The 25,410-nt window shown below is 46.2% G+C and overlaps 1 protein-coding gene across 1 annotated transcript in view; it reads right to left on the reverse strand.

Annotated features, from left to right (window-relative positions):
• Nucleotides 1-16,492: 16,492 nt before the first annotated feature.
• Nucleotides 16,493-25,410, reverse strand: part of LOC106613841 (ubiquitin thioesterase ZRANB1) — a 99,925-nt gene continuing 91,007 nt past the window's right edge. The window contains 5 exon segments of the mRNA XM_045687720.1: nt 16,493-17,925; nt 20,277-20,506; nt 21,623-21,752; nt 22,805-22,925; nt 23,987-24,185. Of these exon segments, the coding sequence (XP_045543676.1) occupies nt 17,713-17,925; nt 20,277-20,506; nt 21,623-21,752; nt 22,805-22,925; nt 23,987-24,185 (893 nt within the window). The 3' untranslated portion in view covers nt 16,493-17,712.

Here is a 25,410-nt window from a genome sequence, read left to right on the forward strand (position 1 = left end):
TCTGTAGTTCAGTTAGTAGAGCATGGCTCCAGGTCCTCTGTAGTTCAGTTAGTAGAGCATGGCTTCTGGTCCTCTGTAGTTCAGTTAGTAGAACATGGCTCCAGGTCCTCTGTAGTTCAGTTAGTAGAACATGGCTCCAGGTCCTCTGTAGTTCAGTTAGTAGAGCATGGCTCCAGGTCCTCTGTTGTTCAGTTAGTAGAGCATGGCTCCAGGTCCTCTGTAGTTCAGTTAGTAGAACATGGCTCCAGGTCCTCTGTAGTTCAGTTAGTAGAGCATGGCTCCAGGTCCTCTGTAGTTCAGTTAGTAGAACATGGCTCCAGGTTCTCTGTAGTTCAGTTAGTAGAACATGGCTGTCCTCTGTAGTTCAGTTAGTAGAACATGGCGTCCTCTATAGTTCAGTTAGTATAGCATGGTCCTCTGTAGTTCAGTTAGTAGAACATGGCTCCAGGTCCTCTGTAGTTCAGTTAGTAGAACATGGCTCCAGGTCCTCTGTAGTTCAGTTAGTAGAACATGGCTCCAGGTCCTCTGTAGTTCAGTTAGTAGAGCATGGCTCCAGGTCCTCTGTAGTTCAGTTAGTAGAGCATGGCTCCAGGTCCTCTGTAGTTCAGTTAGTAGAGCATGGCTTCTGGTCCTCTGTAGTTCAGTTAGTAGAACATGGCTCCAGGTCCTCTGTAGTTCAGTTAGTAGAGAATGGCTCCAGGTCCTCTGTAGTTCAGTTAGTAGAGCATGGCTCCAGGTCCTCTGTTATTCAGTTAGTAGAACATGGCTCCAGGTCCTCTGTAGTTCAGTTAGTAGAACATGGCTCCGTCCTCTGTAGTTCAGTTAGTAGAGCATGGGGTCCTCTGTAGTTCAGTTAGTAGAACATGGCTCCAGGTCCTCTGTAGTTCAGTTAGTAGAACATGGCTCCAGGTCCTCTGTAGTTCAGTTAGTAGAGCATGGCTCCAGGTCCTCTGTAGTTCAGTTAGTAGAGCATGGCTCCAGGTCCTCTGTAGTTCAGTTAGTAGAGCATGGCTTCTGGTCCTCTGTAGTTCAGTTAGTAGAACATGGCTCCAGGTCCTCTGTAGTTCAGTTAGTAGAACATGGCTCCAGGTCCTCTGTAGTTCAGTTAGTAGAGCATGGCTCCAGGTCCTCTGTTGTTCAGTTAGTAGAACATGGCTCCAGGTCCTCTGTAGTTCAGTTAGTAGAACATGGCTCCAGGTCCTCTGTAGTTCAGTTAGTAGAGCATGGCTCCAGGTCCTCTGTAGTTCAGTTAGTAGAACATGGCTCCAGGTCCTCTGTAGTTCAGTTAGTAGAGCATGGCTCCAGGTCCTCTGTAGTTCAGTTAGTAGAGCATGGCTCCAGGTCCTCTGTAGTTCAGTTAGTAGAACATGGCTCCAGGTCCTCTGTTGTTCAGTTAGTAGAACATGGCTCCAGGTCCTCTGTAGTTCAGTTAGTAGAGCATGGCTCCAGGTCCTCTGTAGTTCAGTTAGTAGAACATGGCTCCAGGTCCTCTGTAGTTCAGTTAGTAGAGCATGGTCCTCTGTAGTTCAGTTAGTAGAGCATGGCTCCAGGTCCTCTGTAGTTCAGTTAGTAGAACATGGCTCCAGGTCCTCTGTAGTTCAGTTAGTAGAACATGGTCCTCTGTAGTTCAGTTAGTAGAGCATGGCCATCCTCTGTAGTTCAGTTAGTAGAACATGGCTCCAGGTCCTCTGTAGTTCAGTTAGTAGAGCATGGCTCCAGGTCCTCTGTAGTTCAGTTAGTAGAGCATGGCTCCAGGTCCTCTGTAGTTCAGTTAGTAGAGCATGGCTCCAGGTCCTCTGTAGTTCAGTTAGTAGAGCATGGCTTCGGTCCTCTGTAGTTCAGTTAGTAGAGCATGGCTCCAGGTCCTCTGTAGTTCAGTTAGTAGAGAATGGCTCCAGGTCCTCTGTAGTTCAGTTAGTAGAGCATGGCTCCAGGTCCTCTGTAGTTCAGTTAGTAGAACATGGCTCCAGGTCCTCTGTAGTTCAGTTAGTAGAGCATGGCTCCAGGTCCTCTGTAGTTCAGTTAGTAGAACATGGCCGTCCTCTGTAGTTCAGTTAGTAGAGCATGGCCCTCCTCTGTAGTTCAGTTAGTAGAGCATGGCTCCAGGTCCTCTGTAGTTCAGTTAGTAGAACATGGCTCCAGGTCCTCTGTAGTTCAGTTAGTAGAGCATGGCTCCAGGTCCTCTGTAGTTCAGTTAGTAGAACATGGCTCCAGGTCCTCTGTTGTTCAGTTAGTAGAACATGGCTCCAGGTCCTCTGTAGTTCAGTTAGTAGAGCATGGCTCCAGGTCCTCTGTTATTCAGTTAGTAGAACATGGCTCCAGGTCCTCTGTAGTTCAGTTAGTAGAACATGGTCTTCTGTAGTTCAGTTAGTAGAGCATGGTCCTCTGTAGTTCAGTTAGTAGAACATGGCTCCAGGTCCTCTGTAGTTCAGTTAGAAGAGCATGGCTTTTGGTCCTCTGTAGTTCAGTTAGTAGAACATGGCTCCAGGTCCTCTGTTGTTCAGTTAGTAGAGCATGGCTCCAGGTCCTCTGTAGTTCAGTTAGTAGAACATGGCTCCAGGTCCTCTGTAGTTCAGTTAGTAGAACATGGCTCCAGGTCCTCTCTAGTTCAGTTAGTAGAGAATGGCTCCAGGTCCTCTGTAGTTCAGTTAGTAGAACATGGTCCTCTGTAGCTCAGTTAGTAGAGCATGGCTCCAGGTCCTCTGTAGTTCAGTTAGTAGAACATGGCTCCAGGTCCTCTGTAGTTCAGTTAGTAGAACATGGCTCCAGGTCCTCTGTAGTTCAGTTAGTAGAGCATGGCTCCAGGTCCTCTGTAGTTCAGTTAGTAGAGCACGGCTCCAGGTCCTCTGTAGTTCAGTTAGTAGAGCATGGCTCCAGGTCCTCTGTAGTTCAGTTAGTAGAGCATGGCTTCTGGTCCTCTGTAGTTCAGTTAGTAGAACATGGCTCCAGGTCCTCTGTAGTTCAGTTAGTAGAACATGGCTCCAGGTCCTCTGTAGTTCAGTTAGTAGAGCATGGCTCCAGGTCCTCTGTAGTTCAGTTAGTAGAGCATGGCTCCAGGTCCTCTGTAGTTCAGTTAGTAGAGCATGGCTCCAGGTCCTCTGTAGTTCAGTTAGTAGAGCATGGCTCCAGGTCCTCTGTAGTTCAGTTAGTAGAACATGGCTCCAGGTCCTCTGTAGTTCAGTTAGTAGAGCATGGCTCCAGGTCCTCTGTAGTTCAGTTAGTAGAACATGGCTCCAGGTCCTCTGTAGTTCAGTTAGTAGAACATGGCTCCTTCTGTAGTTCAGTTAGTAGAGCATGGCCTCCTCTGTAGTTCAGTTAGTAGAACATGGCTCCAGGTCCTCTGTAGTTCAGTTAGTAGAACATGGCTCCAGGTCCTCTGTAGTTCAGTTAGTAGAACATGGCTCCAGGTCCTCTGTAGTTCAGTTAGTAGAACATGGCTCCAGGTCCTCTGTAGTTCAGTTAGTAGAGCATGGCTCCAGGTCCTCTGTAGTTCAGTTAGTAGAACATGGCTCCAGGTCCTCTGTAGTTCAGTTAGTAGAGCATGGCTCCAGGTCCTCTGTAGTTCAGTTAGTAGAACATGGCTCCAGGTCCTCTGTAGTTCAGTTAGTAGAACATGGCTCCAGGTCCTCTGTAGTTCAGTTAGTAGAGCATGGCTCCAGGTCCTCTGTAGTTCAGTTAGTAGAGCATGGCTCCAGGTCCTCTGTAGTTCAGTTAGTAGAACATGGCTCCAGGTCCTCTGTAGTTCAGTTAGTAGAACATGGCTCCAGGTCCTCTGTAGTTCAGTTAGTAGAGCATGGCTCCAGGTCCTCTGTAGTTCAGTTAGTAGAGCATGGCTCCAGATCCTCTGTAGTTCAGTTAGTAGAGCATGGCTCCGGTCCTCTGTAGTTCAGTTAGTAGAACATGGCTCCAGGTCCTCTGTAGTTCAGTTAGTAGAGCATGGCTCCAGGTCCTCTGTAGTTCAGTTAGTAGAGCATGGCTCCAGGTCCTCTGTAGTTCAGTTAGTAGAGCATGGCTCCAGGTCCTCTGTAGTTCAGTTAGTAGAGCATGGCTCCAGGTCCTCTGTAGTTCAGTTAGTAGAACATGGCTCCGTCCTCTGTAGTTCAGTTAGTAGAGCATGGCTGCAGGTCCTCTGTAGTTCAGTTAGTAGAACATGGCTCCAGGTCCTCTGTAGTTCAGTTAGTAGAGCATGGCTCCAGGTCCTCTGTAGTTCAGTTAGTAGAGCATGGCTCCAGGTCCTCTGTAGTTCAGTTAGTAGAGCATGGCTGCAGGTCCTCTGTAGTTCAGTTAGTAGAACATGGCTCCAGGTCCTCTGTAGTTCAGTTAGTAGAGCATGGCTCCAGGTCCTCTGTAGTTCAGTTAGTAGAACATGGCTCCAGGTCCTCTGTAGTTCAGTTAGTAGAGCATGGTCCTCTGTAGTTCAGTTATAGAGCATGGCTCCAGGTCCTCTGTAGTTCAGTCAGTAGAACATGGCTCCAGGCCCTCTGTAGTTCAGTTAGTAGAGCATGGCTCCAGGTCCTTTGTAGTTCAGTTAGTAGAACATGGCTCCAGGTCCTCTGTAGTTCAGTTAGTAGAGCATGGCTCCAGATCCTCTGTAGTTCAGTTAGTAGAGCATGACTCCAGGTCCTCTGTAGTTCAGTTAGTAGAACATGGCTCCAGGTCCTCTGTAGTTCAGTTAGTAGAGCATGGCTCCAGGTCCTCTGTAGTTCAGTTAGTAGAGCATGGCTCCAGGTCCTCTGTAGTTCAGTTAGTAGAGCATGGCTCCAGGTCCTCTGTAGTTCAGTTAGTAGAGCATGGCTCCAGGTCCTCTGTAGTTCAGTTAGTAGAACATGGCTCCAGGTCCTCTGTAGTTCAGTTAGTAGAGCATGGCTCCAGGTCCTCTGTAGTTCAGTTAGTAGAGCATGGCTCCAGGTCCTCTGTAGTTCAGTTAGTAGAGCATGGCTCCAGGTCCTCTGTAGTTCAGTTAGTAGAGCATGGCTCCAGGTCCTCTGTAGTTCAGTTAGTAGAGCATGGCTCCAGGTCCTCTGTAGTTCAGTTAGTAGAGCATGGCTCAAGGTCCTCTGTAGTTCAGTTAGTAGAGCATGGCTCCAGGTCCTCTGTAGTTCAGTTAGTAGAGCATGGCTCCAGGTCCTCTGTAGTTCAGTTAGTAGAGCATGGCTCCAGGTCCTCTGTAGTTCAGTTAGTAGAGCATGGCTCCAGGTCCTCTGTAGTTCAGTTAGTAGAGCATGGCTCCAGGTCCTCTGTAGTTCAGTTAGTAGAGCATGGCTCCAGGTCCTCTGTAGTTCAGTTAGTAGAGCATGGCTCCAGGTCCTCTGTAGTTCAGTTAGTAGAGCATGGCCGTCCTCTGTAGTTCAGTTAGTAGAGCATGGCTCCAGGTCCTCTGTAGTTCAGTTAGTAGAACATGGCTCCAGGTCCTCTGTAGTTCAGTTAGTAGAGCATGGCTCCAGGTCCTCTGTAGTTCAGTTAGTAGAGCATGGCTCCAGGTCCTCTGTAGTTCAGTTAGTAGAGCATGGCTCCAGGTCCTCTGTAGTTCAGTTAGTAGAGCATGGCTCCAGGTCCTCTGTAGTTCAGTTAGTAGAACATGGCTCCAGGTCCTCTGTAGTTCAGTTAGTAGAGCATGGCTCCAGGTCCTCTGTAGTTCAGTTAGTAGAACATGGCTCCAGGTCCTCTGTAGTTCAGTTAGTAGAGCATGGCTCCAGGTCCTCTGTAGTTCAGTTAGTAGAGCATGGCTCCAGGTCCTCTGTAGTTCAGTTAGTAGAGCATGGCTCCAGGTCCTCTGTAGTTCAGTTAGTAGAACATGGCTCCAGGTCCTCTGTAGTTCAGTTAGTAGAGCATGGCTCCAGGTCCTCTGTAGTTCAGTTAGTAGAGCATGGCTCCAGGTCCTCTGTAGTTCAGTTAGTAGAGCATGGCCCAGGTCCTCTGTAGTTCAGTTAGTAGAGCATGGCTCCAGGTCCTCTGTAGTTCAGTTAGTAGAACATGGCTCCAGGTCCTCTGTAGTTCAGTTAGTAGAGCATGGCTCCAGGTCCTCTGTAGTTCAGTTAGTAGAGCATGGCTCCAGGTCCTCTGTAGTTCAGTTAGTAGAACATGGCTCCAGGTCCTCTGTAGTTCAGTTAGTAGAGCATGGCTCCAGGTCCTCTGTAGTTCAGTTAGTAGAACATGGCTCCAGGTCCTCTGTAGTTCAGTTAGTAGAGCATGGCTCCAGGTCCTCTGTAGTTCAGTTAGTAGAACATGGCTCCAGGTCCTCTGTAGTTCAGTTAGTAGAGCATGGCTCCAGGTCCTCTGTAGTTCAGTTAGTAGAACATGGCTCCAGGTCCTCTGTAGTTCAGTTAGTAGAGCATGGCTCCAGGTCCTCTGTAGTTCAGTTAGTAGAGCATGGCTCCAGGTCCTCTGTAGTTCAGTTAGTAGAGCATGGCTCCAGGTCCTCTGTAGTTCAGTTAGTAGAACATGGCTCCAGGTCCTCTGTAGTTCAGTTAGTAGAACATGGCTCCAGGTCCTCTGTAGTTCAGTTAGTAGAACATGGCTCCAGGTCCTCTGTAGTTCAGTTAGTAGAACATGGCTCCAGGTCCTCTGTAGTTCAGTTAGTAGAGCATGGCTCCAGGTCCTCTGTAGTTCAGTTAGTAGAGCATGGTCCTCTGTAGTTCAGTTAGTAGAACATGGCTCCAGGTCCTCTGTATTTCAGTTAGTAGAGCATGGCTCCAGGTCCTCTTTAGTTCAGTTAGTAGAACATGGCTCCTCCTCTGTAGTTCAGTTAGTAGAACATGGCTCCAGGTCCTCTGTAGTTCAGTTAGTAGAGCATGGCTCCAGGTCCTCTGTAGTTCAGTTAGTAGAACATGGCTCCAGGTCCTCTGTAGTTCAGTTAGTAGAGCATGGCTCCAGGTCCTCTGTAGTTCAGTTAGTAGAGCATGGCTCCAGGTCCTCTGTAGTTCAGTTAGTAGAACATGGTCCTCTGTAGTTCAGTTAGTAGAGCATGGCTCCAGGTCCTCTGTAGTTCAGTTAGTAGAACATGGCTCCAGGTCCTCTGTAGTTCAGTTAGTAGAGCATGGCTCCAGGTCCTCTGTAGTTCAGTTAGTAGAGCATGGCTCCAGGTCCTCTGTAGTTCAGTTAGTAGAACATGGCTCCAGGTCCTCTGTAGTTCAGTTAGTAGAGCATGGCTCCAGGTCCTCTGTAGTTCAGTTAGTAGAACATGGCTCCAGGTCCTCTGTATTTCAGTTAGTAGAACATGGCTCCAGGTCCTCTGTAGTTCAGTTAGTAGAACATGGTCCTCTGTAGTTCAGTTAGTAGAACATGGCTCCAGGTCCTCTGTATTTCAGTTAGTAGAGCATGGCTCCAGGTCCTCTGTAGTTCAGTCAGTAGAACATGGCTCCAGGTCCTCTGTAGTTCAGTTAGTAGAGCATGGTCCTCTGTAGTTCAGTTAGTAGAGCATGGCTCCAGGTCCTCTGTAGTTCAGTCAGTAGAACATGGCTCCAGGTCCTCTGTAGTTCAGTTAGTAGAACATGGTCCTCTGTAGTTCAGTTAGTAGAGCATGGCTCCAGGTCCTCTGTAGTTCAGTTAGTAGAACATGGTCCTCTGTAGTTCAGTTAGTAGAACATGGTCCTCTGTAGTTCAGTTAGTAGAACATGGCTCCAGGTCCTCTGTAGTTCAGTTAGTAGAACATGGCTGCAGGTCCTCTGTAGTTCAGTTAGTAGAACATGGCTCCAGGTCCTCTGTAGTTCAGTTAGTAGAGCATGGTCCTCTGTAGTTCAGTTAGTAGAGCATGGCTCCAGGTCCTCTGTAGCTCAGTTGGTAGAGCATGACTGTGCTTTGGATAAAATTGTCTGGCATATAGTATGTGTTACTCTGGTTCCCATCACCAGGGGGCAGTGTGAGTTTTGGTTCCCATCAAAATCAAATAATCACATTTTATTGGTCACATACACATGGATAGCAGATGTTAATGCGTGTGTAGCGAAATGCTTGTGCATCTAGTTCTGACAGTGCAGTAATATCTAACAAGTAATCTAACAAATTCACAACTAACTACCTAATACACACACAAATGTAAAGCGATGGAATAAGAATTTGTACATATAAATATATGGATGAGCGATGGCCATGCAGCATAGGCAAGATGCAGTAGATGGTATAGAGTACAATATATACATATAAGATGAGTGATGTAAGATATGTAAAAATTAAAGTGGCATTATTTAAAGTGACTAGTGATACCTTTATTAAATCCATTTATTAAAGTGACCAGTGATTTGGGTCTGTATGTTTGCAGCAGCCTCTCTATGTTAGTGATGGCTGTTTAACAGTCTGATGGCCTTGAGATAGAAGCTGTTTTTCAGTCTCTCTGTACCAGCTTTGATGCACCTGTACTGACCTCGCCATCTGGATGGTAGCGGTGTGAACAGGCAGTGGCTCAGGTGGTTGTTGTCCTTTTTGGCCTTTCTGTGACATCGGGTGCTGTAGGTGTCCTGGAGGGCAGGTAGTTTGCCCCTGATGATGCGTTGTGCAGACCGGTTGATGGCGGTGCAGTTGCCTATCACCTTACCAGGTGATACAGCTCGACAGGATGCTCTTAATTGTGCATCTGTAAAAGTTTGTGAGGGTTTTAGGTGACAAGCCAAATTTCTTCAGCCTCCTGAGGTTGAAGTGGCGCTGTTGCGCCTTCTTCACTACACTGTATATGTGGGTGGACCATTTCAGTTTGTCCGTGATGTGTATGCCGAGGAACTTGAAGCTTTCCGCCTTCTCCACTGCGGTCCCATTGATGTGGATAGGGGGCTGCTCCCTCTGCTGTTTCCTGAAGTCAACAATAATCTCCTTTGTTTTGTTGACGTTGAGTGAGAGGTTATTTTCCTGACACAACACTCCGAGGGCCCTCACCTCCTCCCTGTAGGCCATCTCGTCGTTGTTGGTAATCAAGCCCACTACTGTTGTGTCATCTGCAAACTTGATGATTGAGTTGGAGGCGTTTATGGCCACACAGTCTTGGGTGGACAGGGAGTACAGGAGAGGGCTGAGCACGAACCCTTGTGGGGCCACAGTGTTGAGGGTCAGTGAAGTGGAGATGTTGTTTCCTACCTTCACCACCTGGGGGGCGGCCCGTCAGAAAGTCCAGGACCCTATTGCACAGGGCGGAGTTGAGACTAGAGGTTGACCGATTAATCGGCCATAGGACCGATTTTAAGTTTTCATAACAATCGGTAATCTGCCTTTTTGGACGCCGATTATGGCCGATTACATTGCAATCCACGAGGAAACTGTGTAGCAGGCTGACCACCTGTTATGCGAGTGCTGCGTCAAAAGGATCTTGTGGCTGCAAGGAGCCAAGGTAAGTTGCTAGCAAGCGTTATACTTATCTTATAAAAAAACTATCAATCTTAACATAATCACTAGTTAACTACACATGGTTGATGATATTACGAGGTTAACTAGCTTGTCCTGCGTTGCATATAATCAATGTGGTGCCTGTTAATTTATCATCGAATCACAGCCTACTTCAACTTCGCCAAACGGGTGATGATTAACAAAAACACATTCGCGAAAAAAGTACAATCGTTGCACAAATGTACCTAACCATAAACATCAATGCCTTTCTTAAAATCAATACACAGAAGTATATTTTTTTAAACCTGCATATTTAGTGAAAATAAATTAATGTTAGTAGGCAATATTAACTCAGGAAATTGTCACTTCTCTTGCATTCAGTGCAAGTGCAAGCAGAGTCAGGGTGTATGCAACAGTTTGGGAAGCCTGGCTCATTGCGAACTGTGTGAATACCATTTCTTCCTAACAAAGACTGTAATTAGTTTGCCAGAATTTTACATAATTATGACATAACATTGAAGGTTGTGCAACGTAACAGCAATATTTAGACTTAGGTTGCCACCCGTTTGATAAAATACGGAACGGTTCCGTATTTCACTGAAAGAATAAACGTTTTGTTTTCGAAATGATAGTTTCCGGATTTGACCATATTAATGACCAAAGGCTCGTATTTCTGTGTTTATTATATTGTAATTAAGTCTATGATTTGATATTTAATAGAGCACTCTAACTGAGCGGTGGTAGGCAGCAGCAGGCTCGTAAGCATTCATTCATACAGCACTTTACTGTGTTTGCCAGCAGCTGTTAGCAATGCTTGAAGCACAGCGATGTTTATGACTTCAAGCCTATCAACTCCTGAGATTAGGCTGGCAATACTAAAGTGCCTATAAGAACATCCAATAGTCAAAGGTATATGAAATACAAATGGTATAGAGAGAAATAGTCGACGCGTCATAATTCCTATAATAACTACAACCTAAAACTTCTTAACTGGGAATATTGAAGACCCATGTTAAAAAGGAACCACCAGCTTTCTGAGCAAGGAACTTAAACGTTGGCTTTTTTACATGGCACATATTGCACTTTTACTTTCTTCTCCAACACTGTGTTTTTGCATTATTTAAACCAAATTGAACATGTTTCATGATTTATTTGAGACTAAATAGATGTTATTTATGTATTAAGTTAAAATAAAAGTGTTCATTGTTCATTCAGTATTGTTGTAATTGTCATTGTTACAAATACACTGCTCAAAAAAATAAAGGGAACACTTAAACAACACAATGTAACGCCAAGTCAATCACACTTCTGTGAAATCAAACTATCCACTTAGGAAGCAACACCGATTGACAATAAATGTCACATGCTTTTGTGCAAATGGAATAGACAACAGGTGGAAATTATAGGCAATTAGCAAAACACCCCCAATAAAGGAGTGGTTCTGCAGGTGGGGACCACAGACCACTTCTCAGTTCCTATGCTTCCTGGCTGATGTTTTGGTCACTTTTGAATGCTGGCGGTGCTTTCACTCTAGTGGTAGCATGAGACGGAGTCTACAACCCACACAAGTGGCTCAGGTAGTGCAGCTCATCCAGGATGGCACATCAATGCGAGCTGTGGCAAGATGGTTTGCTGTGTCTGTCAGCGTAGTGTCCAGAGCATGGAGGCGCTACCAGGAGACAGGCCAGTACATCAGGAGACGTAGGAGGGCAACAACCCAGCAGCAGGACCGCTACCTCCGCCTTTGTGCAAGGAGGAGCAGGAGGAGCACTGCCAGAGCCCTGCAAAATGACCTCCAGCAGGCCACAAATGTGCATGTGTCTGCTCAAACGGTCAGAAACAGACTCCATGAGGGTGGTATGAGGGCCCGACGTCCACAGGTGGGGGTTGTGCTTACAGCCCAACACCGTGCAGGACGTTTGGCATTTGCCAGAGAACACCAAGATTGGCAAATTCGCCACTGGCGCCCTGTGCTCTTCACAGATGAAAGCAGGTTCACACTGAGCACATGTGACAGACGAGACAGTCTGGAGACGCCGTGGAGAACGTTCTGCTGCCTGCAACATCCTCCAGCATGACCGGTTTGGCGGTGGGTCAGTCATGGTGTGGGGTGGCATTTCTTTGGGGGGGCCGCACAGCCCTCCATGTGCTCGCCAGAGGTAGCCTGACTGCCATTAGGTACCAAGATGAGATCCTCAGACCCCTTGTGAGACCATATGCTGGTGCGATTGGCCCTGGGTTCCTCCTAATGCAAGACAATGCTAGACCTCATGTGGCTGGAGTGTGTCAGCAGTTCCTGCAAGAGGAAGGCATTGATGCTATGGACTGGCCCGCCCGTTCCCCAGACCTGAATCCAATTGAGCACATCTGGGACATCATGTCTCGCTCCATCCACCAACGCCACATTGCACCACAGACTGTCCAGGAGTTGGCGGATGCTTTAGTCCAGGTCTGGGAGGAGATCCCTCAGGAGACCATCCGCCACCTCATCAGAAGCATGCCCAGGCGTTGTAGGGAGGTCATACAGGCACGTGGAGGCCACACACACTACTGAGCCTCATTTTGACTTGTTTTAAGGACATTACATCAAAGTTGGATCAGCCTGTAGTGTGGTTTTCCACATTCATTTTGAGTGTGACTCCAAATCCAGACCTCCCTGGGTTGATAAATTGGATTTCCATTGATTATTTTTGTGTGATTTTGTTGTCAGCACATTCAACTATGTAAAGAAAAAAGTATTTAATAAGATTATTTCTTTCATTCAGATCTAGGATGTGTTGTTTAAGTGTTCCCTTTATTTTTTTGAGCAGTATATATATATAAGAATCGTCTGATTAATTGGTATCGGCTTTTTTTGGTCCTCAATAATCGGTATCGGCGTTGAAAAATCATAATCGGTCGACCTCTAGTTGAGACCCAGGGCCTTAAGCTTAATGATGAGCTTGGAGGGTACTATGGTGTTGAATGCTGAGATGTAGTCAATGAACAGCATTCTTACATCGGTATTCCTCTTGTCCAGATGGGTTAGGGCAGTGTGCAGTGTGATGGCGTTTACATCGTCTGTGGACCTGTTGGGGCGGTAAGCAAATTGAAGAGGTTTCTAGGGTGGCCGGTAAGGTGGAGGTGATATGATCCTTGACTAGTCTCTCAAAGCACTTCATGATGACAGAAGTGAGTGCTACGGAGCGATAACTGAACTAAATGACTGACTATCTTTGCCTTCTTTGGTACAGTAGCTATGGAGGCCATCTTGAAGCATGTGGGAACAGCAGACTGGGATAGGGAGCGATTGAATATGTCCGTAAACACACCAGCCAGCTGCTCTGCGCATGCTCTGAGGACGCGGCTAGGGATGCCGTCTGGGCCAGCAGCCTTGCGAGAGTTAACACGTTTAAATGTCTTTACTCTCGTCAGCCACGGAGAAGGATGGGGGGGGGGCCGCAGTCCTTGGTAGGGGGCCGCGTCGGTGGTACTGAATAATCCTCAAAGCGGGCAAAGAAGGTGTTTAGCTTGTCTTGTGTTTCCACTACCTGTCTTATATTATGTCCAATGTATGTAAACCTGTCTGATTAGGATGAATAATATCTGACAATACTTTTTTAATTCTATGCGCCAAGTATTTAGCTAGAATTTTTGCATCACAACACTGAAGTGTAAGAGTCCACCAATTTTTTTTAAATGGACTGGATCTTTATATATATATATATATATATACACACCACTTGGATCCTGTTTCAGTAATAATGAAATCAGACCTTGTCGAGTGTCTGATAATCTACCATTTATATAGGAGTGGTTAAAACATGCTAATAACGGTCCTCTTCAGTATATCAAATAAAAGTTTGGTATACCCCCACTGGTATGCCATCCAGCCCTGGAGTTGTTCCAGAATTAAAGGCTTTAATTGCATCAAGAAGTTCCTCCTCTGTAATTTGGCCTTCACATGAGTCTTTCTGAACAGATGTTAATTTCACATTATTAATAGTAAAAAAAATCCATACAATTAGCTTCGGTTAGTGGAGATGGAGGAAACTGAAACGAAAACATGTTCTTAAAGTACTTTACTTCCTCTTTCAAAATATCGTTTGGTGAATCATGGGCAACTACATCATCTGTAGTTTCGGTAAATTATTTTTGGTAACATTTCTATGTTGAAGATTTAAAAGATAATTTGGTGCATTTTTGCCCATATTCCATCCAGTTCGCTTCATTTTTTATAATATATTACACTGGATCTTTCTTGAATAAGTTCCTCCATTTCTTTTACCTGGCACCGTTTCCAAATGCTAACGTTTTTAGCATTTGTGGCACAGATCTCATTCAAAGTCATGGTACCGATGTTAGCATTACAGTATGTACCAATCATCTATCAGAAGAGGCAAAACGAGAGGGTTTACTTCGCCCGAAATCTCTCAATAAGTGTTGGATTGTCAACAAAAAAAGTGAACTGCTAATTTGCTACGTGAGGTTTATATGCAGACTAGGGCATGCGCATGCGCCATCGCCCGCATGTTGATTTTGTACATCCACACCAGGCGCAAATCTGGACGCGTAGGTTGAAATACCAAAACAAACTCTGAACCAACTAACACATTAATGGACATTTGGCTAGCTAGCTTGCTGTTGCTAGCTAATTTGTCCTGGGATATAAACATTGGGTTGTTATTTTACCTGAAATGCACAAGGTCCCTTTTTTCTTCCTGGATCTTTCTAGAATTTCGACCCATTTTGAGTCACACAACACAGTGTTTTCTCTACTCTGACAATTAATCCACAGATAAAAAGGGGAAACCTAGTTGGTTTATAGTCATCATTATCTTCTTCTTCTGTGGACTTTATATGGCGGTTTGGTAACCAACTTTAAGGTGCATTACCACCACCAACTGGACTGGTGTGTGGACTGCAGTTCATCTTTCAATCACCCACATGGATATATGCTCCTAAAAACCAATGAGGAGATGGGAGAGGCGGGACTTGCAGCACGTCATCCAAACTGCTCGCGCACATCAACGAGCGTCTGTTTGGCTACTTGGCTCTATTTCCAAACTGCTCACGCGCCAACGCACATCTGCGTACCCGGTCTAGTCAGCATGTTAGGTTGTTACAAATGGATGCCGTGGCATTTCGGCAACTGTGAAAAAAACAACAAAAACAACTTTATATGGGAATTGTGCCTGTTGTTCACACGCATATCTGCCCTCTCATTGGCTAGAATGGTCCCACTCAATTATCTTGTCAATATAATAGAAAATCTTTGCTGTAAGTGACTCTGTTGAGCTTCACAATCCATTAGAGATACTTTCAGATGATTTGGACATGATGCCGGAAAATGCTAATACATCGGTAGCATGACGTGAATGGGATATGTGCCAAAAATGCTAATAAATCAGTAGCATGACGTGAATGGGATTTGTGCCAAAAATGCTAATAAATCGCTAGCATGACGTGAATGGGATTTGTGCCAAAAATGCTAATAATCGGTAGCATGACATGAATGGGATTTGTGCAAAAATGCTAAAACAGTGTCAGGAAATAAAACCAAATCATGGATTGCCATCATACCTTTTCCATAAGACTGCTTACAGAGTAAGCAAATTAATTGTGTCATTTTGTAATTTGGGTGAACTATCCCTTTAATGGACTCGTTTTAGAAAAGCAGCTGAGTGTTTGTTATTTTAGGCCCATCTCTTCTCCCACCATAATATCGATCCACCGCTGGAACATCAATGACTTAATACATCACACTAACAAATGGCACCCAACTTGTACAGGTTTTCTCCTCAGAGAGTGAATGATGGAAATAATCAAACAAAAACACAGAAAAACCAAGAGCAGAAAAAAGTATAAAACTCTCCTCTCTCTGCCCCCCCTCGCCCTCTCTCTGACCCCCCCCTCGCCCTCTCTCTGCCCTCTCGCTGCCTCTCTCTCCTAAACAAATAAATAGTTTTACCATCCAACTTCTCTCCCTGTGCCCCTCTCTCTCTCCCTGTGCCCCTCTCTCTCTCGCTCTCCCTGTGCATCTCTCTCCCTGTGCCCCTCTCTCTCTCTCTCCCTGTGCCCCTCTCTCTCTCTCTCTCCCTGTGCCCCTCTCTCTCTCTCTCTCTCTCCCTGTGCCCCTCTCTCTCTCTCTCTCTCTCTCCCTGTGCCCCTCTCTCTCTACCTGTGCCCCTCTCTCTCTCCGTGTGCCCCTCTCTCTCTCTCTCTCTCTCTCTCCCTATGCCCCGCTCTCTCTCTCCCTGTGCCTCTCTCTCTCGCTTTCCCTGTGTCTCTCTCGCTCTCCCTGTGCCCCTCTCTCTCTACCTGTGCCCCTCTCTCTCTCGCTCTCCCTGTGCCCCTCTCTCTCTCGCTCTCCCTGTGCATCTCTCTCCCTGTGCCCCTCTCTCTCGCTCTCCCTGTGCCCCTCTCTCTCTCCCTGTGCCTCTCTCTCTCTCGCTCTCCGTGTCCCCCTCTCTCTCTCTCTCCCTGTGCCCCTCTCTCTCTCTCTCTCCCTGTGCCCCTCTCTCTCTCTCTCTCTCCCTGTGCCCCTCTCTCTCTCTCTCTCTCTCTCTCTCTCCCTGTGCCCCTCTCTCTCTACCTGTGCCCCTCTCTCTCTCTCTCCGTGTGCCCCTCTCTCTCTCTCTCTCTCCGTGTGCCCCTCTCTCTCTCTCTCTCTCTCCCTATGCCCCGCTCTCTCTCTCCCTGTGCCTCTCTCTCTCGCTTTCCCTGTGTCTCTCTCGCTTTCCCTGTGCCTCTCTCGCTCTCCCTGTGCCCCTCTCGCTCTCCCTGTGCCCCTCTCTCTCTCTCGCTCTCCCTGTGCCCCTCTCTCTCTCGCTCTCCCTGTGCCCCTCTCTCTCTCGCTCTCCCTGTGCCCCTCTCTCTCTCGCTCTCCCTGTGCCCCTCTCTCTCTCTCTCTCTCCCTGTGCCCCTCTCTCTCGCTCTCCCTGTGCCTCTCTCTCTCGCTCTCCTTGTGCCCCTCTCTCTCCCTGTGCCCCTCTCTCTCTCTCTCTTTCTCTCGCTCTCCCTGTGCCCCTCTCTCTCTCTCTCCCTTGCTCTCCTAAACACAGTTTTACCATCCAACTTTTTTAAAGGATTTTGGAGAAGGGATAAACGATCCAGAAAAACAGATGCTCTTCCTGGTTAACCTTGTAGATACACACATTGTGGGATGAAAAGTGTCCTTAATAACTCTGCTTTAGCTTTAAGCTAATTCTGTTAGCATTTATAATCCTCTAAATAGAATAGTTTAATTTCATGAGTGCAGCAGTCCTTTAAGTTTCCTTAAATATAACTATAGCTTCCTAAACATAGCACTACTTCTCTCTGGTGGAGGGGATTGAAAACGGCAAGTATTCTCAATAACAAAATAGGTAGCGGAAAACTTTAGAAAAATTGTTAAGTAATGTGGTTTCGTAGGTAGATGTCCATAGTAGTGATAGTCAATGAGGATTCCTGTCTTCCACTTTGATGCTGGTATTTTTTTGTTGTTGTTTCCTAGTACATCATTTATACAACACATGCATTATTACAATGATGGATAAATAATTACACTGGGGGAAATGGAAAAACTAAATATTTTAAAGATGATTAACATTTCACACACTATAGTTGTTTATTTAAAATACTATGGGTTGCTACTTGTGGTAGTTGCTGTCCTTGGGTGTGTTCGTAAATTCCCTCTGGCTATCTACTCCCATTTCAGAACACTGTCGTCAGTGTGAGAGAGGGACAGAATAACTGATTCATTTATAAAACACGCAACACCCGTTGAATACGACCGGTGTCAGTAAACCTCTGCAAAAAAAAGAAAAAAAGAAACGTAATTCAATTGTTGCCAGCAGCACAGTTACAGTCACCAACACTCTGGATAACATGTAAAACAGCCTAACCAGCTCTACTAGGGAGAGTAAAATAGTCAGAGTGAGGTGTTCTCTCATTATGTGTCTGGAAGTAGCTAGCAAGCTAACCACCGTTAGCCAGTTAGCTTGGGTGCTTGATTGCCGTTGTGCGCTCTGAATTTACAACCTGACAAGGCTCTCCTGAGTGAATTTACGAACGCACCCATTGTTGTTGTCATGGTTTGTTGAGGAGATTCTAGAATGTGTTCTAGAGTGTTCTTTCAGAACCAGAGCAAGTCTCCTCTCTTCAGTGCTTCTGAGATGGCAGAGTGAAAGACCATTGAACGCTCCGCCTGCGTCCCAAATGGCAACCTATTCCCTATATAGTGCGCACTACTTTTTGAGCAGAACCCCTATGTGCTTTGGGATACAGCCTCAGGTGGCAGCGCAGAAGATCGTCGATCCTCTTTGAGGTGAGGAGGCGTATGGTACTGTATGAAGGATGCTAGTGGTCTCGAGTCCCATCCAGTGACGCCATATCCTCCTCTGTCACCCTCTCCTGTGTCTGTCACTGTGTCCTTCCCCTCCTTCACTCATCTTCATCCTCCTCCTCCCCGTCGGAGAGAGAGGCGCAGGGACAGATCTGTCGGTATCCATCCAGCCAGTTCTCCACCATTTGTGTGACCAGAGGGTGGTTGCGTCGACGGGACGACTTCTGCATTGCGGCCAACATGCCTCCCTCCGTTACACAGCAGTCCAACCACTCCCTCAACAACTTCTCCTGCTGCTCCTCGTTACCCATCTAGACAGAGAGTGACACACATTGGAAAGAATGAACAAAAAAACGAAGCAAACTAGAATATAATGTATGTGGGTATAACTGACAGTAAAGTGACAGTTATTAATGTATGTGGGTATAACTGACAGTAAAGTGACAGTTATTAATGTATGTGGGTATAACTGACAGTAAAGTGACAGTTATTAATGTATGTGGGTATAACTGACAGTAAAGTGACAGTTATTAATGTATGTGGGTATAACTGACAGTTATTAATGTATGTGGGTATAACTGACAGTAAAGTGACAGTTATTAATGTATGTGGGTATAACTGACAGTAAAGTGACAGTTATTAATGTATGTGGGTATAACTGACAGTAAAGTGACAGTTATTAATGTATGTGGGTATAACTGACAGTTATTAATGTATGTGGGTATAACTGACAGTAAAGTGACAGTTATTAATGTATGTGGGTATAACTGACAGTAAAGGGACAGTTATTAATGTATGTGGGTATAAGTGACAGTAAAGTGACAGTTATTAATGTATGTGGGTATAACTGACAGTAAAGGGACAGTTATTAATGTATGTGGGTATAACTGACAGTAAAGTGACAGTTATTAATGTATGTGGGTATAACTGACAGTAAAGTGACAGTTATTAATGTATGTGGGTATAACTGAGTGGACAAAACATTAAGAACACTAATATTGAGTTGCTCCCCCTTTTCCCCTCAGAACAGCCTCAGTTCATCAGGTCATGGACTCTACAAGGTGTTGAAAGCGTTCCACAGGGACGCTGGCCCATGTTGTCTCCAGTGCTTCCCACAGTTGTGTCCAGTTGGCTGGATGTCCTTTGGGTGGTGAACCATTCTTGATACACACGGGGAAACTGTTGAGCGTGAAAAACCCAGCACCGTTGCAGTTCTTGACTCAAACCGGTGTACCTGGCATCTACTACCATACCCCGTTCAAAGGCCCTTACAAATCTTTTGTCTTGCCCGTTCACCCTCTGAATGGCACACATACACAATCCATGTCTCAATTGTCTCCAGTCTTAAAAATCCTTCTTTAACCTGTCTCCTCTCCTTCATCAACACTGATTGAAGTGGATTTAACAAGTGACATCAATAAGGGATCATAGCTTTTCCACAGTGACGTTTATGAAATGCTGGCCTTTATAACCTGGCAGGAATTAAATGTGGAGAGCCCGGCTATAGGCTTCTGTAGCCATGAGCAAATGACAGTACAGCGCCAAACCTACCGAGTCGATTTGTGATTTCTAGAATGTTCTCATTATACATCCGAACTTTTCACTTTATTTTTAAAATAATTTATATTGTGTTAAATATTAGCCACTATCGGTAGCCACCGTCAGTTATACCCACATACATTAATAACTGTCCCTTTACTGTCAGTTATACCCACATACATTAATAACTGTCACTTTACTGTCAGTTATACCCACATACATTAATAACTGTCAGTTATACCCACATACATTAATAACTGTCCCTTTACTGTCAGTTATACCCACATACATTAATAACTGTCCCTTTACTGTCAGTTATAACCACATACATTAATAACTGTCCCTTTACTGTCAGTTATACCCACATACATTAATAACTGTCACTTTACTGTCAATTATACCCACATACATTAATAACTGTCCCTTTACTGTCAGTTATACCCACATACATTAATAACTGTCCCTTTACTGTCAGTTATACCCACATACATTAATAACCGACTTGTCTAGTTAAATAAAGGTACAATAAAAAATAAAATACATTTATAACTGTCACTTTACTGTCAGTTATTTCTAAGTGTCACTTTACTGTCAGTTATACCCACATACATTAATAACTGTCACTTTAATGTTAGTTTGCATCATTCCATTACATAGTTAGTTCACCATCGTGTTGATGAGAGTCTCAGCTGTCCACAGAGGGGGTTATATTAGTGTGTAGCCCAAACCAGTCGGACACTACAGACTGAAGGTTGCAGAAGAGGCTGTACCGACTTCAGACGAGTCTTGTGGGCGTCCCAGACCAACGGGGAACGCCATCGTGTTGGTGAGTCTCATCATTCAATAGAGTGGTCATGATACTTATCTAGGCCAAACCGGTCGGACGCTCCAGACCGATTTTTTTGTTGTGAGAAGACCGATTTTCGGGATGTCTCCTGGTCTGACAAACACAGTTCTAGCTCTCCCACTTTTTCACTGTAGATGTGGAAGGGCGATATCGACGGGTTGAGACGCCCCCCCAAAAAAAAACATCTCTCTAGTTTAAACAGATGTATTTTAATATTATGTAATTAGATTTACGCTGGGGGCGCGCGGAAATTGTAGGCTAAGAGTTAATGTTTACCTCATGTACAGACAGAAAATGTACGTGCAGCAGTTTTCTCTCGCTGTCTACCAGCGGCAGGAAGGTTACTGTGACGTCATCGTCAGTGTTGAGGTTGGCGCCCGCGCCGCGATTGTCGTAGCCGTCGTTCTCCATGGCGACCAGGGCAGAGAAGTGTCCACGCGTGTAACCCAGGGCGATGGGACTCTTCCAACAGAAGCTCTGCTCCCACAACAGGGGCAGGTACACACCTGTACAGGTAGAGAGACAGGTCAGTCGTGTACGTCCCAGTACATCACTGGTACAGAGGTCCCAGTCATCCAGGACCTCTATACCAGGCGGTGTCAAGAGAAAGGCTCTAAAAATTGTCAAAGACTCCAGCCACCCAAGTCACAGTCTGTTCCCTCTGTTACCGCACGGCAAGCAGTACCGAGTCGTCGAGTCTAGGTCCAAGAGGCTCCTGAACAGCTTCTACCCCAAAGCCATTAGACTGTTGAACAGTTAATCAAATGGCCACCCAGACTTTGTGCCTTTCTCTCCTACCGACATGTACATAGTACTAAACATGAAAGGAAAGGATTTGGAGATCTGTGTAGTTTTGATGTTACCCAGCGACCATGGCAACCCCACTCCTGGGCCCATCGCGCCCACAACGCACATACAACTCTGCTATGAGATAATATGTTGTTCCTATAAGGTTTCATATGTAGGCTCAGCTTAGGTACACACACACACACACACACACACACACACACACACACACACACACAGTCTCTATCTACAGCTTCCTCTGGTCTAATAACAACACACTATTTCAGCTGATTGTTTTCATGCAGGGTCCAGGTTGTTAAAATCCTGCCACCCATTCTATAATGACATGAAGTGTGTGTGTCTCTCTCTCTCTCTCTACAGGTCTGGGGTCAGACTGACTGGTCTACTTATATAGATGTGAGTTATAGCTATAACCGTTACGTAGCTGCCCATTACGCTTGGAAGACTGAAGTGTCTGGGTCCTTGTAAAGCGCTACGTTAAACCTGTGTATTATCACAATAGACTCCCAAGATAATGATTCTACCGCTCCACTCACCTTGGAAACGAGTGTAGCCTAACGTTTCTCCGCTCCACTCACCTTGGAAACGAGTGTAGCCTAACGTTTCTCCACTCACCTTGGAAACGAGTGTAGCCTAACGTTTCTCCACTCCACTCACCTTGGAAACGAGTGTAGCCTAACGTTTCTCCACTCACCTTGGAAACGAGTGTAGCCTAACGTTTCTCCGCTCCACTCACCTTGGAAACGAGTGTAGCCTAACGTTTCTCCACTCACCTTGGAAACGAGTGTAGCCTAACGTTTCTCCGCTCCACTCACCTTGGAAACGAGTGTAGCCTAACGTTTCTCCACGGAAACTCTTGTAATACTTCACTCCGTACACGATGATTGGTCGACGAAGAATGTGTGCTAGAACAAAGATGTGAGTCTGTTCCAGGCTGGCACCAGGCTGTGGGGAAAACAGACAGGAAGACAGACAGGAAAACAGACAGACAAGCAGACAGACAGGAAAACAGGCAGACAGACAGGAAAACAGACAACAGACAGACAGGCAGACAGGAAAACAGGCAGACAGACAGGAAGACAGACAGGAAAACAGGCAGACAGGAAAACAGACAGACAGGCAGACAGGAAAACAGACAGACAGACAGACAGACAGACAGACAGACAGACAGACAGACAGACAGACAGACAGACAGACAGACAGACAGACAGGAAAACAGGAAAACAGACAGACAGGAAAACAGGCAGACAGGAAAACAGGCCGACAGGAAAACAGACAGACAGGCAGACAGACAGGAAAACAGGCAGGTAGACAGGAAAGTAGACAGGAAAACAGGCAGGTAGACAGGCAGGCAGGCAGACAGGCATGAGATTGGTGATTAGGAGATATTCAATGTACTACAATACTTTAGTCTCCTCACAATGGAAGGCTTAAAGGGATAGTCTACCCAAATGACATTGGTTTCCTTATCCTGTCAGCAGTCTATGGACAAGGTATGACAGCAATCCGTGCTCTGGTTTAGTTTCCCTGGCACTTTTTCCACATGCTAATGTTTTAGCATTGGTGGCACAAATCCCATTCAAGTCATTTTTTTTATTTTACTTTTATTTAACTAGGTAAGTCAGTTAAGAACAAATTCTTATTTATAATGACGGCTTCCCGGGGAACAGTGGGTTAACTGCCTTGTTCAGGGGCAGAACAACAGATTAATAGCTTGTCAGCTCGAGGATTCGAACTTGCAACCTTTCGGTTACTAGTCCAACGCTCTAACCACTAGGCTACCTGTCTCTAACCAATAGGCTACCCTGCAATTAGCATTTCAATCAATTTGAGGAACTTTCACATGATTTGGTCATGATAGTGACAGCTGTATATTGTATAACTCTGATCAGATAAACAAAGTACATCAAATAATAACATTGCATTATATAATACAAAAGCAACACAAAAAGGGATAGAAAGGCTGATCTCTGTGTGTGTGTGTGTGTGTGTGTTACCTGGCTGGCCAGAGAGAGTATGAAGGCCCAGTCCTCCTGCCACTGTTCCTCTCGGAGGGAAAAGTGGAGACCAAAGCTCTGAGAATACCAGGACTCCCACTCCTTCCACCGTGTGTAGAACCTGCAACACAGAACAAACACCTCATTACCAGGACTCCCACTCCTTCCACCGTGTGTAGAACCTGCAACACAGAACAAACACCTCATTACCAGGACTCCTACTCCTTCCACCGTGTGTAGAACCTGCAACACAGAACAAACATCTCATTACCAGGACTCCCACTCCTTCCACCGTGTGTAGAACCTGCAACACAGAACAAACATCTCATTACCAGGACTCCCACTCATTCCACCGTGTGTAGAACCTGCAACACAGAACAAACACCTCATTAGCTTTGCCTGCCAGGGATCAAATACAACCCAAAGAACCAGCTAGACAGCAGTAGCCATCTAATCTCCTATGGATATAACTACCTGCCAGGAGTCTCCTACTCTGCAACAAGGCTCTACTTAGTGATGGGGGAAAATACTGACAGTTACCTATCGGGATATCTGTCTCTGTCTCTCTGTAGCAGACCTATAGTGAGCCATATCTCCCTGTTTCTCTGTAGCAGACCTATAGTGAGCCATATCTCCCTATCTCTCTGTAGCAGACCTATAGTGAGCCATATCTCCCTGTCTCTCTGTAGCAGACCTATAGTGAGCCATATCTCCCTGTCTCTCTGTAGCAGACCTATAGTGAGCCATATCTCCCTGTCTCTCTGTAGCAGACCTATAGTGAGCCATATCTCTCTGTCTCTCTGTAGCAGACCTATAGTGAGCCATATGTTTGGAACATCGAATCGCAATATTGGGGGGGGGGGTCACTGTAACATATGAACAATAAAGTTATATTGTATTGGCCTGTGGTATTCCAGTGTGTGCTATTCCAGTGTGTGCTATTCCAGTGTGTGGTATTCGTATTCCAGTATGTGGTATTCCAGCGTGTGGATACGGGGAGAGCAGTCGTGCAGTCTGTCCTGGAAATCTTTGCAGAGGACAGTGTGTGTGTGTGTGTGTGTGTGTGTGTGTGTGTGTGTGTGTGTGTGTGTGTGTGTGTGTGTGTGTGTGTGTGTGTGTGTGTGTGTGTGTGTGTGTGTGTGTGTGTGTGTGTGTGTATCCATATATCCGTGTGTTTCTTACCATTGAGAGCAGTCATGCAGGCTGTCGTGGAGGGTCTTGCGGAGGACAGAGTCCTTGTCGTATATCCCCCAGGTAGCCTGCAGTACTGAGTCTAACAGGCAGTCTCCCTGTGTACGGTTCCACAGGGCATACAGTCTGCTGTCCAGCCTGGTTCCCAGCTCCAAAGACCAGTTGATGATGGGAGACTCTTCCTCTAGCTCTGTAGAGACCACACACACACACACAGAGAGAAAAAGGACACACACACGCGCACGCACACACACACACACACACACACAGAGAGAGAGAGAAAGGACACACACACAGAGAGAAAGGAAACACACACACACACACACACAGAGAGAGAGAAAGGACACACACACACACACAGAGAGGACACATAAATTGTTAGCCATTTAGAGAGGGAGGGAGAGAGAGGACACAGCCACTCAATGACTTAATTCTTCTCTCGTCTCCACTTGGCCCTGCAACAACCAACTGGAGCATCCTATTTCTCCCACGTAACCCAATTACACTACTAGCTGAAATAGGTCACAAGACACCTCCGAGACCTAGACACACCTGGGAAAATCACTGAGCAAGTGAACACTTAATAAGGATGTACAGCTGAAACGTCTGTGTAGTTAACCCTGATGGTAACTAGCTAGCCGGGGAGAGGAGAGGGTGGTGAGGTAACTAGCTAGCTGGGGAGAGGGTGGTGAGGTAACTAGCTAGCTGGGGAGAGGAGAGGGTGGTGAGGTAACTAGCTAGCTGAGGAGAGGGCGGTGAGGTAACTAGCTAGCTGGGGAGAGGAGAGGGAGGTGAGGTAACTAGCTAGCTGGGGAGAGGAGAGGGTGGTGAGGTAACTAGCTAGCTGAGGACAGGTAACTAGCTAGCTGGGGAGAGGAGAGGGAGGTGAGGTAACTAGCTAGCTGGGGAGAGGAGAGGGAGGTGAGGTAACTAGCTAGCTGGGGAGAGGGCGGTGAGGTAACTAGCTAGCTGGGGAGAGGAGAGGGTGGTGAGGTAACTAGCTAGCTGAGGACAGGTAACTAGCTAGCTGGGGAGAGGAGAGGGAAGTGAGGTAACTAGCTAGCTGGGGAGAGGAGAGGGAGGTGAGGTAACTAGCTAGCTGGGGAGAGGAGGGTGAGGTAACTAGCTAGCTGGGGAGAGGAGAGGGCGGTGAGGTAACTAGCTAGCTGGGGAGAGGAGAGGGCGGTGAGGTAACTAGCTAGCTGGGGAGAGGAGAGGGAGGTGAGGTAACTAGCTAGCTGGGGAGAGGAGAGGGTGGTGAGGTAACTAGCTAGCTGAGGAGAGGGAGGTGAGGTAACTAGCTAGCTGAGGAGAGGGTGGTGAGGTAACTAGCTAGCTGGGGAGAGGAGAGGGTGGTGAGGTAACTAGCTAGCTGAGGAGAGGGCGGTGAGGTAACTAGCTAGCTGGGGAGAGGA

This window comes from Salmo salar, chromosome ssa01 (assembly GCF_905237065.1).
Source record: "Salmo salar chromosome ssa01, Ssal_v3.1, whole genome shotgun sequence".
Taxonomy (NCBI): domain Eukaryota; kingdom Metazoa; phylum Chordata; class Actinopteri; order Salmoniformes; family Salmonidae; genus Salmo; species Salmo salar.